The sequence below is a fragment of the Arabidopsis lyrata genome (assembly GCF_000004255.2).
Source record: "Arabidopsis lyrata subsp. lyrata unplaced genomic scaffold ARALYscaffold_5, whole genome shotgun sequence".
In the NCBI taxonomy this organism is placed as follows: domain Eukaryota; kingdom Viridiplantae; phylum Streptophyta; class Magnoliopsida; order Brassicales; family Brassicaceae; genus Arabidopsis; species Arabidopsis lyrata.
Genome location: NW_003302551.1, coordinates 6,878,700 through 6,892,339, shown reverse-complemented (window position 1 = coordinate 6,892,339; position 13,640 = coordinate 6,878,700). Strand labels below are relative to the sequence as shown.

The window sequence follows — 13,640 nt, the reverse complement described above, 5'->3', positions numbered from 1 at the left end:
TCGGCTTTGTAGCTACATTGTGGAGATTCGACTTTGGCCTTTCTTCCTTTGCTTGAGCTGCTGTCTTAGACTCAGTCTCCTCCTTTAGAATGGTTGTAGACGTGATCTTTGGCTTAGGGCTCGAAGCTTCCTTAGGCGGAGTCTTTGGAATTGCTTTGGACATCCAACTATTTGTCGTTGTTTCGAACATAAGCCTCTTGGGAATGTAGCTTTTGTTGTAAGATTTTTGTACAAACTCCCTGAACATACGCTGCTTGAGATTACCCCAAGTGGTGATTGGTTTAAGATAGTAGGCCTGAGCTTCTTCTTGTAACCACCATGAATGAGCTTCTCCCACAAGTCTCTTTAAAGCGTAATGAAGTTTCTTCTCTTTCGGGATGTTCTGGAATCGTAGCCATTGCTCCATGTTCTTTTCCCACAATAGGTAAGCTTCAGGTCCTTGTTTATTACCTGAGAAAGTTAGGAGTTGTGAATCAAAACGTTCACGTTTATTACCGTGGTTCCATGGCTTGGTAAAGGATGACTTTGTGTGAATTAGGCCTGGTCCAACTCCATGGGAATAGGGTGTCTCTTCTCTGGGGTACCCATATGAAATCTGGTCCGGTGTTTCTAATCCCAACATCACTTCCTGATTCATGATCTTCTTCTTCACCACATTGCTCAACACCTCGTAGACTGAATTGTGAATCAGTCTCGTCACACCATGATTTGTTGTCATGGTTCAGTCCCATGAATGTTGTTTCCTCCTGATTGAATTCTTCTTCACGTTCTTCCTCTTGAGTAAACTGAAATTCAACCTCCTCATGCCATGACTCCTTTTCATGGTTGTTTGGCTCTGTCTCACGCCAAGGTTCTTTGTCTAGACTGAACTGAGATTCAGCCTCGTCACCACATGAATCTTCTTCATAGCCTTCATAACTGCTTTTCTCTTCCTCACGCCATTGTTCATCCTCAGGGTTAATTTGAAAAAAAAAAAAAAAAAAAAAAAATCGTTTTCTGTTTTATTTAGTTCGTTTTAAAAATATATATATACAAAAAAAAAAACTTTGTTTTTATTTGTTGAATTTCAGTTTTATTTGAAATTTTTTAAAAAAAATTCTTTTATTTTAATTTCGATTTTGTTTTCTTCAATATGAGAAAAAAAAAAATGCACACTTTGGTTTTAGTTTTGAGGACAAAACCTTTTCAAGAAGGAGAGAGTGATGTAGTCCTAGAAATATCCATGACTCATCAAGGATTGGTTCAAGGAAAATCAAGATCAAATTATAAAGAAGTTTCTAGAAGAAAATCAATTCATGGCTATATCAAGAAAGTGTCTAGATACAAAGAACCAATCTCCATCAATGATGATTGCATAAAATCTCTCAAATTTATTCTTGATTGATTCATGTAATTAATTTGATTTATTTTGTACTTATGTTATTGATTTGTAAATTGAGCCTATATAAGCTCATGTTTCCCTTCATTGTAAAAATATAGATTATTGGAAAAAAAATAAAAAGAGAGTTTCTCACTTTTAAAAGTTTAGGCTTTTGTTTTACTTGCTTTTTTCTATTGTGTGTGATTCCTTTAGAAAACAAGTGAAATATTTATCTTTGTGTGCGATTCATTTAAATATTGATATCTGTTCTTATCACAAAGTCATTCCGCAACTTTGTGTGGCAAACTTCGATCCATCCAACTATCCATCTCCATCTCTATCGAATCTGTTGAGAGTGACCTTAGTCCAGCGACAGTTTCACCATCTATTCACTTCTATCTTCATCTTCCCTTCCATTCGAATCTGTTGAGAGGGACCTTAGTCCAGCAACAGCTTCTCCATCAATCACCACGCTCGTTCCTATATCATCTGGTATCAGAGCTTCTCCTCTCGACGTGGAGGATAGTTGTGGTGATATCCCTCATTCGCTGACTCATCATATCCCAAGTAGGGATAATTATGTTAAGGACATGAATCTCGTTCGTTTGGTGTACCCGCTTCGAACCAATACTCAATTGGTTTATGATAGTTGTTCAGGGTGATGTCGTGGTCTGGTGGTTCCGGTTCGAGCTCTACTCCATTTGGTTCATCTTCAAAATCTGAGCTTCAATAACCATTCATCGTCCCATCGCTCAACATAACCAGACTCGTAGGTGCTCATGGCTGGTTCGACATCTTCTCTTTGGCTCCTCGATCAAAAAGATATGGAAAGAAAATTAAAAGGCAAACAAAGAAATATGGAAAATTTGTATTTTTTTTATTAAAACAAATTTGAATATTGCAAAGAACAAACTGGGGAACCAATTTTTAATTTTTCTTTTATGATTTTAAAATATTAAATTTAAGAACACATAAAAAAAAATTAATTTTTATTTTGTTTTATGGTTTACGAATGCGGAGACAAATAACAACAAGAAATCAAAACAAAACAGCTTTTTATTTTGTTTTTCAAATTTATAAAACTGAATTGCAAAACATAAAAGTAAAAGATAAAGGGAACGAATTCACCTGGATAAATAGGAGCTTTTAGCTCTGATACCAAATGATACAAACCCTTGAAATCACACCTTAGATTTATACTTCTCATGTTCAAGGCTTACGGCTTGAATGATACGATGGATGTTGGTAGAGATGGAAATGGGGTTTTGTCGTTGAATCCACAACAACACACAAAATAAACAACTCGAATCACACAAGTTATGGATCCGCAAATCACACAAGAATTAAGGAATCTCACCAAAAGAATTAAAATGACAAGAACATCAAAGACGCACCATGTTGGGGTCGGTTTCACCCTTTGGCGCCGAGCCAGACTTAGAACACTTTGGGAGTCTTTCAGAGATCATCTCGGGGCATCGCATCATTCACCTCGGGATATCTGTCTAAACGATTTAGTATACCCGAGCCCATCGCCTCGGGGATACATTAACAAGACTACGAAGGCACCCGAGCTCTACCGCCTCGGGGGCACCCGAGCCCAATTGCCTCGGGGGTACCCGAGCCCATCGCCTCGGGGATATCCTGAAGCAGACATCAGAAGCACCCGAGCCCAATTGCCTCGGGGGTACCCGAGCCTGGTCGCCTCGGGAGTTTCCGAGCCCATCGCCTCGGGGACACCCGAAGAAGCCACCCTAGAATGCCCGAGCCAGTCCTTCATGTGTACCCGAGCCGGTCTTACAAGTTCCCTGAGGCGAAGTCTTCATCATCGCCCGAAGCAAAGACTTAGTAAATATTCTTCTTTAAAGGTATCATTTCTAAGCACATTGTCATTTCCGAAAAAGAAGGATCATTTCCGATAATCTCGGAAATGATAAGGAAGAATCGCGAAGGATCAACTCAAATCAGGAAATCTTCCGAAAACTCCGAAGAATAAGGAAATTATCCTAATCCGCGATATTCTAGCCGACTTCAAGATAAATGGAAATCTTCCGAGAATATCGCTGGAGAGGCGGTTTGTCTTCCCTATATAAAGAGATTCAAGGCTAGAACGATGGGGCAAGCAATATCGCTCTAGAAATTACACTACGCAAAGCTCTCACAGCACAAACACTTTTTTCTTTTACGATCAAACTCTTGTACGATCAAAATCGTCTTTTCATTAATAATATCAAGAACGCCATCTTTGGTATCAATCGTTTCTGTTGTTCTTTGAGAATTCACGATTATCGTATCCCTAAAATAAAACCCTAGACAAATCTTGATTGTGTTAGTTTCGACTTCCACACACCCTCTAAATGAAAACTTAACGTTTATTACTTAATTTCGAAGAAGACTTTGATACAAATGAAAACTAATGTAAGCTTATATAGAGGCTCATACAAGCGGTCATAAAGCTATAAGGTAGGAAACAAATCGCAAAATTAAATGAGAATAGAGCCGTTGGATATTTATTCGTGAAACCTGGCTCAAAAATGGAAAGTGTGATATGCCTTGAGTCTTGATAACTTGGACGAGTAATGATGCTGTTTTGGGACATCCATATTCATTGTAAGAAGCTTCTGGATGCGCAAGAGCTGATCGGAATAGAGCCGTTGTGATTTGATCTCTTTCGGCTCCCGAAAAGGAAAGTCTTGGCTCTACAGGTTCACATGAGGTAGGGTGCACCAAGGCTTGAGTTTGTGCAGTTCTATGTAGTGTAGGAGATGTCAAGACTTCCACATATGGCTCTGGGATGCTCAAAAGGGAAGGAAATTATAGCTTTCCTTAATGGGCACAAGCTGGTCTGATACAAAAAGTACTTAAGTTATTTCATCAGGAAATCTGGCAGGCAGTCCATCAAGAAATCCATCAAACAGTCTGTCAACTAGTGCATCAGCCAGTACGTCAGCTCACATTCTTATATCAGTGAAAAACTCTACAAGTGCTAACCCAAATCTGGAAATCGGGAATACCTCTGAGATCTATAAGATCAAAAAATAAATTATATATTTTACAAGCTATTTAATTGTTCTTAGATCTATACTTGTTTTAATAATTTATAAGTAAGAAAAAGAAAAAAAAACTTTTAATTGCACCCTTTGTTCCACTAAAACGGTTTTGAGTCTATATATGAATATATAACATAAGATAGTTTATTAATTTCAAACTTATCGATAATTGGTTATACGAATCTGATGAGAGTAAGAAGAGAAAAATAAGAGAGGATATGCATGATCATAACATGTTCTACAACATGGTTTAATTTGATTTGAATGAAACATCCAATCTCCATAAAGATGCATGCGTGTTTGGTTTCATTACAGAGAATTCTGTGTGTAAAGATACATTCCCCTCATGCCACAATGTGAACGTAAACCACTTCACTTTCTCTAACCGGAACACATTAATTATATTAATTAGTATTTATTTTTCAACATGCTCACACTATTGCGAAGACTAAGACTACACATAAATCATAACTTATAAAAGACAAACCCTTTTTCATAAAAAACAGCTATTCTTCTTCGAATTATGTCGGAAATAACTTTATACGTTAGACATAAGCTGTCCTTAGCACATTTAACTAATGGAAACACACGGGTCTTCTTCCACGCACATGCAATTACATATTATTTATGGTCCACTTATATATACACTACAACTATACAAGTAAAACACTACAACTAAAACAAACATCTCTCTCTCTCTCTCTCTCTCTCTCTCTCCCTCCCTCCCTCCCTCCCTCCCTCCTTTATTCAAGATTAGGGTTCTTGAGTCGTCCATGGAGAGAGAAGAATGCAACAGCAGCGAATCGGGATGGACCACGTATATTTCTTCACCTCTGGAGGAAGAAGAGGAAGAGGTAATTGATGAGGTCTACTATGAAGGGCATAGCATCGAAAAAGATCGTAGAAAATTCGCAAATGAATACGAAAATAACAAAGACAGCGACGATTCCATGGCTTCCGATGCTTCTTCCGGGCCAGGTTATCAACAGTATCCCCAAACGAACGATAGAGGTAAACGGAGAGAAGGTCTCGCTGTAAGGAATGGGAAAGGTGAAAGTAATAATACGAGTAATGATGCTTATCTTCACCATATTGATGATAAGAATAGTGGTAATCATATATCTAGGAAAAAAGAGAAGAAAAAGATTGAAAACAAGAGTAGGTCTCATAAAAAGAAGTAATTTTTTGAATTTAATTGTATATTTTGGATTGGATTATAGTTTCCGTTTTTGTGTTGAGGTTTTGTTTTTTTTGCCTCGAGCAAAGGGTGTTTGATTATTTTTATTGTTTTTTATCAACATAACATATTTATTTATCTAATTCTGTTCTTGATTATTATATTTTTATCTTTAAGAATTTATTTCTCCCATGATCTTCTTAGCTACATGCATGTTTCGGTGATTGTTGACATACTAAAACTATGTTTACATTTAAAATATATTAAGTTACGTTGGACGCTACTCTCATTACACTCATTTTCTCTTCATGGGCAAGGAGATTGAAGGGAAATGAAGGATAAGATAAGTAATAAAATGTAAAAACAGGAAATGGTTTCCGTAATGAAGACATTCGTTATAAAAAAAAAAAAAGTAAAATTTATTCTTATAAATTTCGAGACCACGTTTGGGAAAAGTTGATTAACTGTTTGTAGATCAGTGAGTGGCTTCCTTTTTATTTTTATCTTTTTTAACGAAAAATTATATATGTATTGTAGGCTTGGAATTTTTGTGGTTATTCAAAAAAGAAATGTACTATATATATTGAAATGCTGTCATAAATCAAAATGGTGTAAATGAAAAATAGCTCTATGAAGCATGTGTGATGAAACGTGTCCTTCGAGACAAAATCTCCATTATTGGTCAAATTGTGGTTTTCTATGTGTGTTTGATCAAATTATCTTAAGATTTTATGATGAAATTGTTTTGTTGGTTTGTTTGTTTTGGCTGTAAAGAAGAAAATGGATCCACCGCAGACACATGACAGCAACATGGGAACTCTTCCACACAAAATAATTAGTTTTTGTTAGAATTTTCACAAATTTTGTTGGTTTTGCATATCTGTAAGAAATAGTGTACAAAATCACTCACACCCATAATTTGAATATATATTTCATTTTCATATAACATGTAACACCTAGATATTAAAAGTATTAAGTGGTGTAAGAAATTTGAAGCGTTTTATTTGTGTCCAGATCATTGTTGTATATGAAGGCCCAAAAAAAGTTTTCGAGTAAGTTCTTAGGGCCTAGTTCATTTGAGATCTTAGGAAAGAGATCAAGATATAACCCAAAAGCAAAACACAAAGGTTTAAAAAAACTCAGCCCATGGACCTTGTATTAAATCTCTTAAAGTTGTCTCTTTTGCTGGTTTGTCTTTTCTACTTATGTACCAAAACGAAAAAATAAATATGGAAATGAAAGCTTCAAAAAAAACATTCTAATATAATCAAAGATTAGTGAGTTCTTTACAAACTAGGGCTTTAAATAAATGTGGGTTAAGCTTTTCTTGGCTACATATGAATTTAAACATTTATGCAAATTATATTTATCAAACACATGGAAATTTTTCTCGTGTCTATTTCCTTTTTTTTTTCTCTCATCTGTAGTCTAGGCTTCTAAGCGTTTTGAATTTATACAAATTAATTTGATATAACAGCTGACGTTTGAGGGAAAACCGAATTTTGATCAAGTTATGTTGAAAAACAAGTTAAAGATTTGGCTAACGGGCCGGTTTTAAGTTGTGAACCGCCTAAACGAAAGAAAAAAAGAATAGAAAAAATTTTAGTCGATAAATATAAAAAATTAATAGAAGTTGTATTCAGTAAAATCTAGTGTAACCTTAGATTTCTTCTTTTGCATAGAACTTAGGCACAGTATTACAAAAAAAGTTCAAAAATTTATGACTAATGTTAAAAACAATTTTGATACCAATTTACTGAATTCTAGTATAGTGTAAGAAAACAAACAACAGCTTATGTACTTTATAATAAATACGCAGTCAACACATTTTATGTTCATGATAGTCATATGCATTGTGAATGAATAATGGTTCACTATATATGAGCCAAATGTTTTCGAATATGGCATAATTTATATCTAATGGTAATGAAGGATAAAAGATGGACGCTCTCGTCTACAGTTAAAAGGGCGATTATTAGGCGATTCTAACCTAGTTCCGTCTCCGACGGTGTTGCCTCACGCAGCCGCCGAGAAATTTCTGCTTCCTTCCCCCTCTTCATTTCTTCTAATGGATGTCCTCTCCGTTACTCCTCCATCTACAGATCCTCCTGATCCAGTAGATCCAGTTACTCTTCTCTCTCACAGATCCCCTCCGCAAAATCAGATCTCCTCTGCTCCGGTTATAGAAACCGATTTACTCTGCTCCTCTGCTCCGATTAAGGAAACTGATTTCATGGTTCCTGTGACTGGCCAAGCTTCAGCCGTTACGGACCCGTCTCTCACTGAAATCACCGGACTTGTTCCAATTAGTTCTGCTCCTCCTCAATCGGACCAACCTGCTCAAATATCCTCTTCCTCCCCGCCACAGTCGGTGATTTGAAGTCGAACCCGAAGTTCCTCCGGTGATAGACGATACTCAACTCCTCTGGGCTGCTAGGTTCAATTCAAAGCTCCGGAATTTGAAGAAAGTTACTCGGCCAACATTTACGCAAGATGGCACTCCCAAGGTCAGAGCCCCAGCTTCAGTCATCCTTAAAGCCACCGACACTTGGAAGGACCATATCGTAGCTCACTTCCATGGAACTCCTCCTCCTCCAGGGAAAATTTTCACAGATTTGAACCCCATTTGGGGAACATCTGGTCGTATCAACATCAAGGCGTTACCTAATGGACCTGTTCTCATTTTCATTCCATCAGAGGCCACTCGACAGTGGGTCATTGAGGTTGGGTGTTGGCAAGCTGGTAATTGCCTCTTCACAGTCACAGCTTGGTCTCCAACAGCAACCTTAACGCCAATTAAGCTGGTCTCCTTACCGATATGGGTTGTTATCAAAGATGTTCCGCCTCAGCTTTATTCTCTTCCAGGATTAAGCACCATCGCCTCAGGAATTGGTGAGCCGCTTCATACTGAAAAACATCATCTTCCTCCTCTAGCTCCCGACACCAGAATAAAGGTTGAGATTCTTCTTAACAAAGATCTTCCGAACTCGGTCTTGGTTATGGATGATGAAGGGACTGAGCTCAGGGTTTGGGTTGAATATCCACGTCTACCCCCAAAATGCGACTACTGTAATGAATATGGTCACCTTTACCATAGGTGTCCATCTGCTCCGGATGTTCCCTCTTCTACTCATGCTCCACTGGTTAATGCGGGAAGACCCACACTCAGAGATCAACCTCCTCCTCGGTATGCAGAGGTAGTGTTGCAGACCTTACCTGTTCATGTTGTGGCAGCTTCAGGCACTCCTACACCAAACGTTCCCTCTAAGACTGATATTTCTAAGTCCAATCATCGGTACCTTGCTTCACCAACAAACGAGTCTTCCAATGAATGGCAGGTTGTAAAGAATAAGTCAAAACCTCATGTCAACAAAGCGTTGGTGAAAGAACTTGAGCCTAACCAAGGAGGAAGCTCTGTCACTGCAGCTCAATTCGCTGAAGAGGAAGAGGCTATTCAGATTGGTCAGCGGATCATTCGTCGAAGATCAAGTTCTCCTCAGCGACCTCCGACTATCCTTCCAGATCAGTCCAATAAACCTCTAACCTCCATAACGAGTCAGCCGTCAGCTGGGATTATCACTACTTCTAAGGAAGTTTCAGTTGCTAAAGTTGCTAAGAAGCCTCCTTCTAAATCTGGGAAAAGCTCCCAGAGTTCTCAGAGTCGTCGTATCCCTGGAAAGGGACGCGCAAATCATCATGCTTGAAAGCTATGCTTTCAAACCTTTTGTCCTTTTTGATGATGATAAAAATCTTTTGTTATAATATTCGGGGTTTAAATAATACTCAGAGGCAGCAAGAACTTAAAAGTTGGGTTTTATCTTCGAGACCTTCTATCGGTGCTATTTTGGAAACTCATGTACATCATGATAATGCGGCTGCAATTTTGGCTCGGATTTTCCCTGGTTGGAGACACGAGTTTAATTACTTACCTACAGCAAGCAATGGGAGAATTTGGCTTGTCTGGAATTCGGCAGTAAAGGTTTTTATTTATAAGAAGACAGATCAACTCATTTCCTGTGGAGTTTTTGATCCTTCTACCTGCGAGTCGTTCTCTGTTACCTTTGTCTATGCCCGCAACTGTTTAATTGCTAGACGGGATCTTTGGGTTGCGCTTGAAGAGCTTCATAATCATAGTCTCCAAAGGAATCATCCGTGGTTAATTCTTGGAGATTTTAATCAAATACTTATTGCTGAAGACCATTACTCTCTATTACCTTATAGTCTTCCTCTTCAAGGTATGAATGAATTCCAATCCTGTATTGATACCTGTGAGCTTCTACATTTGTCTTCCAGAGGTGCTGAGCATACTTGGTATAATGGTCAGCCTTCCAATCCAATTACTCGCAAATTGGACAGAGCTCTTATAAATGAGTCGTGGCTTATGGCGTTCCCTCAGTCTTCTATGTTTGTTGATGCTCCTGGAGGTTCTGATCATTCTCCGCTTCTTATTTCTACTTCTGATTCTGTTGAGAGGAGGAAGGTTCCATTCAAATTCTACTCTTTCTTCACCACACATCCTGACTTTCCTAGTATTGTTGAGTCGGCCTGGAACCTGGATCTTGCTCATACTTCCACCATGTTTTCCTTGTGTCATAGGCTAAAGGCAGTTAAACTGGGATGCAAAGCTCTTAATAGGACAAGCTTCAGTAATATTCAAGCTCGGTCTGCTGAAGCTCATGATATGTTGACAAGCATACAGAATCAGCTTCTTACCTCTCCATCTCTAGCTCTGTTTGAGGAAGAGAAGGAGCAGCGGAGGAGATGGTCTTTCTTCGCAGCTGCGGAGGAATCTTTTCTCATGCAAAAATCTCGGATTAGATGGTGTGATGAGGGAGATTCCAACACAAGCTTCTTTCACAAATCGGTTATGGCTCATCAAGTGAGAAATAGTATTACTTATCTTAAAAATGATGCGGATTTGAGGATAACTGATAAGATCCTTCTAAAGCAGCTTGTTGTTGACTACTATCAAAATCTCCTAGGCACAAGAAACACCTCTGTCCTTCCTCTTCCTGTGGAGCGAATCAGAGAGCTGAATTCTTTCAGATGTACTGCAACTTTGGCTACTCAACTGACTTCTATTCCAACTCCTGAAGAAGTAACCTCCACAGTTTTCTCCTTACCAAGGAATAAAGCTCCTGGTCCTGATGGTTTTACGGTTGACTTCTTCATCAACTCTTGGAGTGTTGTGGGTCCTTCTCTAATTGCGGCAGTAGTGGATTTCTTCAAAACTGGCAAGCTTCTCAAGCAGGTAAATGCAACAATTCTGGCTCTGATTCCCAAAACAGATTCGGCAGACAGACTTGGTGAATTCCGGCCAATCTCCTGCTGCAACACCATATATAAAGTCATCTCTAGGCTTCTTGCTAAAAGACTCAAGTTATTTATGGATTTGGTTGTTCAAAGGAACCAGGTTGCCTTCATCAAGGGTAGATTGCTCTGCGAAAATGTGTTATTGGCTTCAGAACTTGTTGCAGATTTACACTCTGGGACCTGTGTCTAGAGGCTGTCTTCAGATTGATTTATCAAAGGCGTTTGACAACATTGATTGGGGTTTTCTTACCAACATTCTGGTGGCTTTAGATCTTCCCACCATGTTCATTAATTGGCTAACAGAGTGCTTCACTACTCCTTCTTTCTCTGTTGCTCTAAATGGTGAACTTATAGGTTATTTCCCGGGCAAAAAAGGCCTTCGTCAAGGCGACTCCATTTCTGCTCCTCTCTTCGCTCTTGTTATGGATACTCTCTCCAAGCAACTAGATTTGGCAACCACTTCAGGAAGAATTCAGGCCCATCCCCTATGCGTTAATCCTTTGGTAACTCATCTCAGCTTCGCTGACGACATTCTGGTATTTTTCAATGGTCAGGAAGCCTCTCTAATTGCAATTCTGGACGTTTTGGCTCAGTTTAAGAGTGTCTCTGGCCTTGGTATCAATCTGTCTAAATCTTGCCTATTCCTTGATGGAAGCAACTTTGATTTAATCAGCCAAATCTCCTCAAGGCACAATCTTACACATGGTTCTCTCCCAATACGTTATCTTGGTGTTCCACTTCTGCCTAGCAAGCTCAATGCCTCCGATTATCAGCCTCTCATTGACAGAATTAAAGGTAGAATTTCCTCTTGGACAAATAGACATCTCTCGTTTGCAGGCAGACTTCAACTTCTCCATTCAGTCATCAATAGCACTATTAACTTCTGGGCTTCGATCTTTATTCTTCCCAACAAGTGTATCGCTGATCTTGAACAACTTTGTAGTTCCTTTTTGTGGAAAGGTGCTGCTTCTTCTGCCCGCGGTGCTAAGGTTTCTTGGGAGGTTGTTTGTTCCCCAAAATCTGCTGGTGGACTTGGACTAAAAAGGCTGGCTGATTGGAACCAGATTTTTGGTCTTAAGTTGATTTGGCTTCTCTTTTCTCAGGCTGGCTCACTGTGGGTGTCTTGGGTAAAAAATCATCTTATCAGAGGAAGATGCTTCTGGGATGCTGACTTTCGTTTTACTGGGAGTTGGATTTGGCGACGCCTCTTAAAACTAAGGGTTTTGGCAAGATCTTTTGTTTTTTGTAGCGTTCAGTCTGGTTGCTTGGCTCTATTTTGGCATGATAACTGGACTAATTTGGGTCCTCTAATCGATATTGTTGGACCTGCTGGTCCTCGGGTTACTGGTATTGGTCTTTTAGCTACGGTCTCTGAAGCAGTTGTAAATGATGCTTGGGTCTTACCGCGTGGAAGGCATCCTTTGGTTCAACTTCTCAGGAACTGTCTTCTCTCACATCCTCCTCCACTTGAGACTGAAACAAGGAAAGATTTATTTCTTTGGAAAATTGATGCAGATCAAGCTCAAGGCCATTTCTCCTCTTCAGGAACGTGGAAACATCTTCACCCTCCTGGTCCGACTAAGGCTTGGTTCACCCAAGTCTGGTTTAAGGAGAGAATTCCAAAGCTTGCATTCATGTTTTGGCTCACTGTTCAGGATAGGTTAACAACAAGAGACAGGCTAAGGAGATGGAACTTGCCAATCCCAGCTGCTTGCCTTCTCTGCCAAACCGATGAGGAATCAAGAGATCACCTATTCTTTCAGTGCACTTACTCTAATACTCTTTGGCTGGAATTATTTGGTCGCTTCTTTCCCAGTCCGTCTACTCAATTTGGTCTCCTTCTCAACTGGATTAAAAAGCCTACCACAAATAGGAAACTCAATTCTATATGCAAACTTGTTCTTCATGCTTTGGTTTACAACATTTGGAAGGAGAGAAATGCAAGGTTGCATTCGGCTTCTCCTCGCTCGACTACCCAACTGAAGAGGGAAATTCAGCTGCTACTTAGAAGAAGACTCGCTGGTTTGGACAGAGCTGCTACTGCAACAGGGCTTCCATCAAGCACAACTCAAGCCCAGGAGACTTACCTTTCTCTTTGGTTTGGAAACTTTCAGTAACTGCGCTTAGAATCCTGTTTCTTTCATTATGCTCATGCTTTAGTGCTTATGCTTTGTATTGAATCAAGTATTAATATATAAAATGGTACTTTAAAAAAAAAAAAAAAAAAAAAAAAAAAAAGGATAAAAGATATATATCTAGTGATATGTACTAGTCATAAGGCAAAAATATCATGGGGAGTAGTTTATCTCCCTAAGAGTGTAGGAGGCTTAGGCCTTAGACCACTTAAGAATAAACAAAGTGAATGGTCTCAAGCTCATATGGAGGTTACTTGCAGCAAAAACGTCACTTTGGGGGCAATGGATTGTTAGAATTTGTGTCCATGATTAAATCTTGTAATATCATATATGTTATAGTTTGTATGTGAAGTCAACGGATGTCATGTGCTACGTGTTACTTACTACGAAAGGGTGTGAGTAAGACACGTAACTTGTCGGAAAAGTTACAACTCTTACCAACGGTTACTTAGAGTAGTTAGTTATGTACACATCTATATAAGTGTGTATGTTGTCTTATGTAAAAACTGTCGAGAATAATAAAGAAGTTTTTCCACTTTTCAATTCTTTGTTTTCTCTACCATGCTCTGTATTTGAAGCAATGGCTTCTACAATTATACAAGAGCAAA

At 38.9% G+C, this 13,640-nt stretch overlaps 1 protein-coding gene and 1 pseudogene across 1 annotated transcript; one reads left to right on the top strand and one right to left on the bottom strand.

Moving 5' to 3' along the window:
- Nucleotides 1-3,758: 3,758 nt before the first annotated feature.
- On the bottom strand, nt 3,759-4,317 carry LOC110228034 (annotated as a pseudogene).
- An 801-nt stretch (nt 4,318-5,118) lies between these two features.
- LOC9311623 lies at nt 5,119-6,488 on the top strand. The gene has a single exon (XM_021025956.1). The coding sequence runs from the start codon at nt 5,181-5,183 to the stop codon at nt 5,586-5,588; it is 408 nt and encodes a 135-aa protein (XP_020881615.1). The 5' UTR covers nt 5,119-5,180; the 3' UTR covers nt 5,589-6,488.
- The last annotated feature ends 7,152 nt before the right edge of the window (nt 6,489-13,640 follow it).

What these genes read in the sequence shown, in the direction of transcription:
- LOC9311623 (XM_021025956.1), top strand. Translation starts at nt 5,181, where the DNA reads ATGGAGAGAGAAGAATGCAACAGCAGCGAATCGGGATGGACCACGTAT.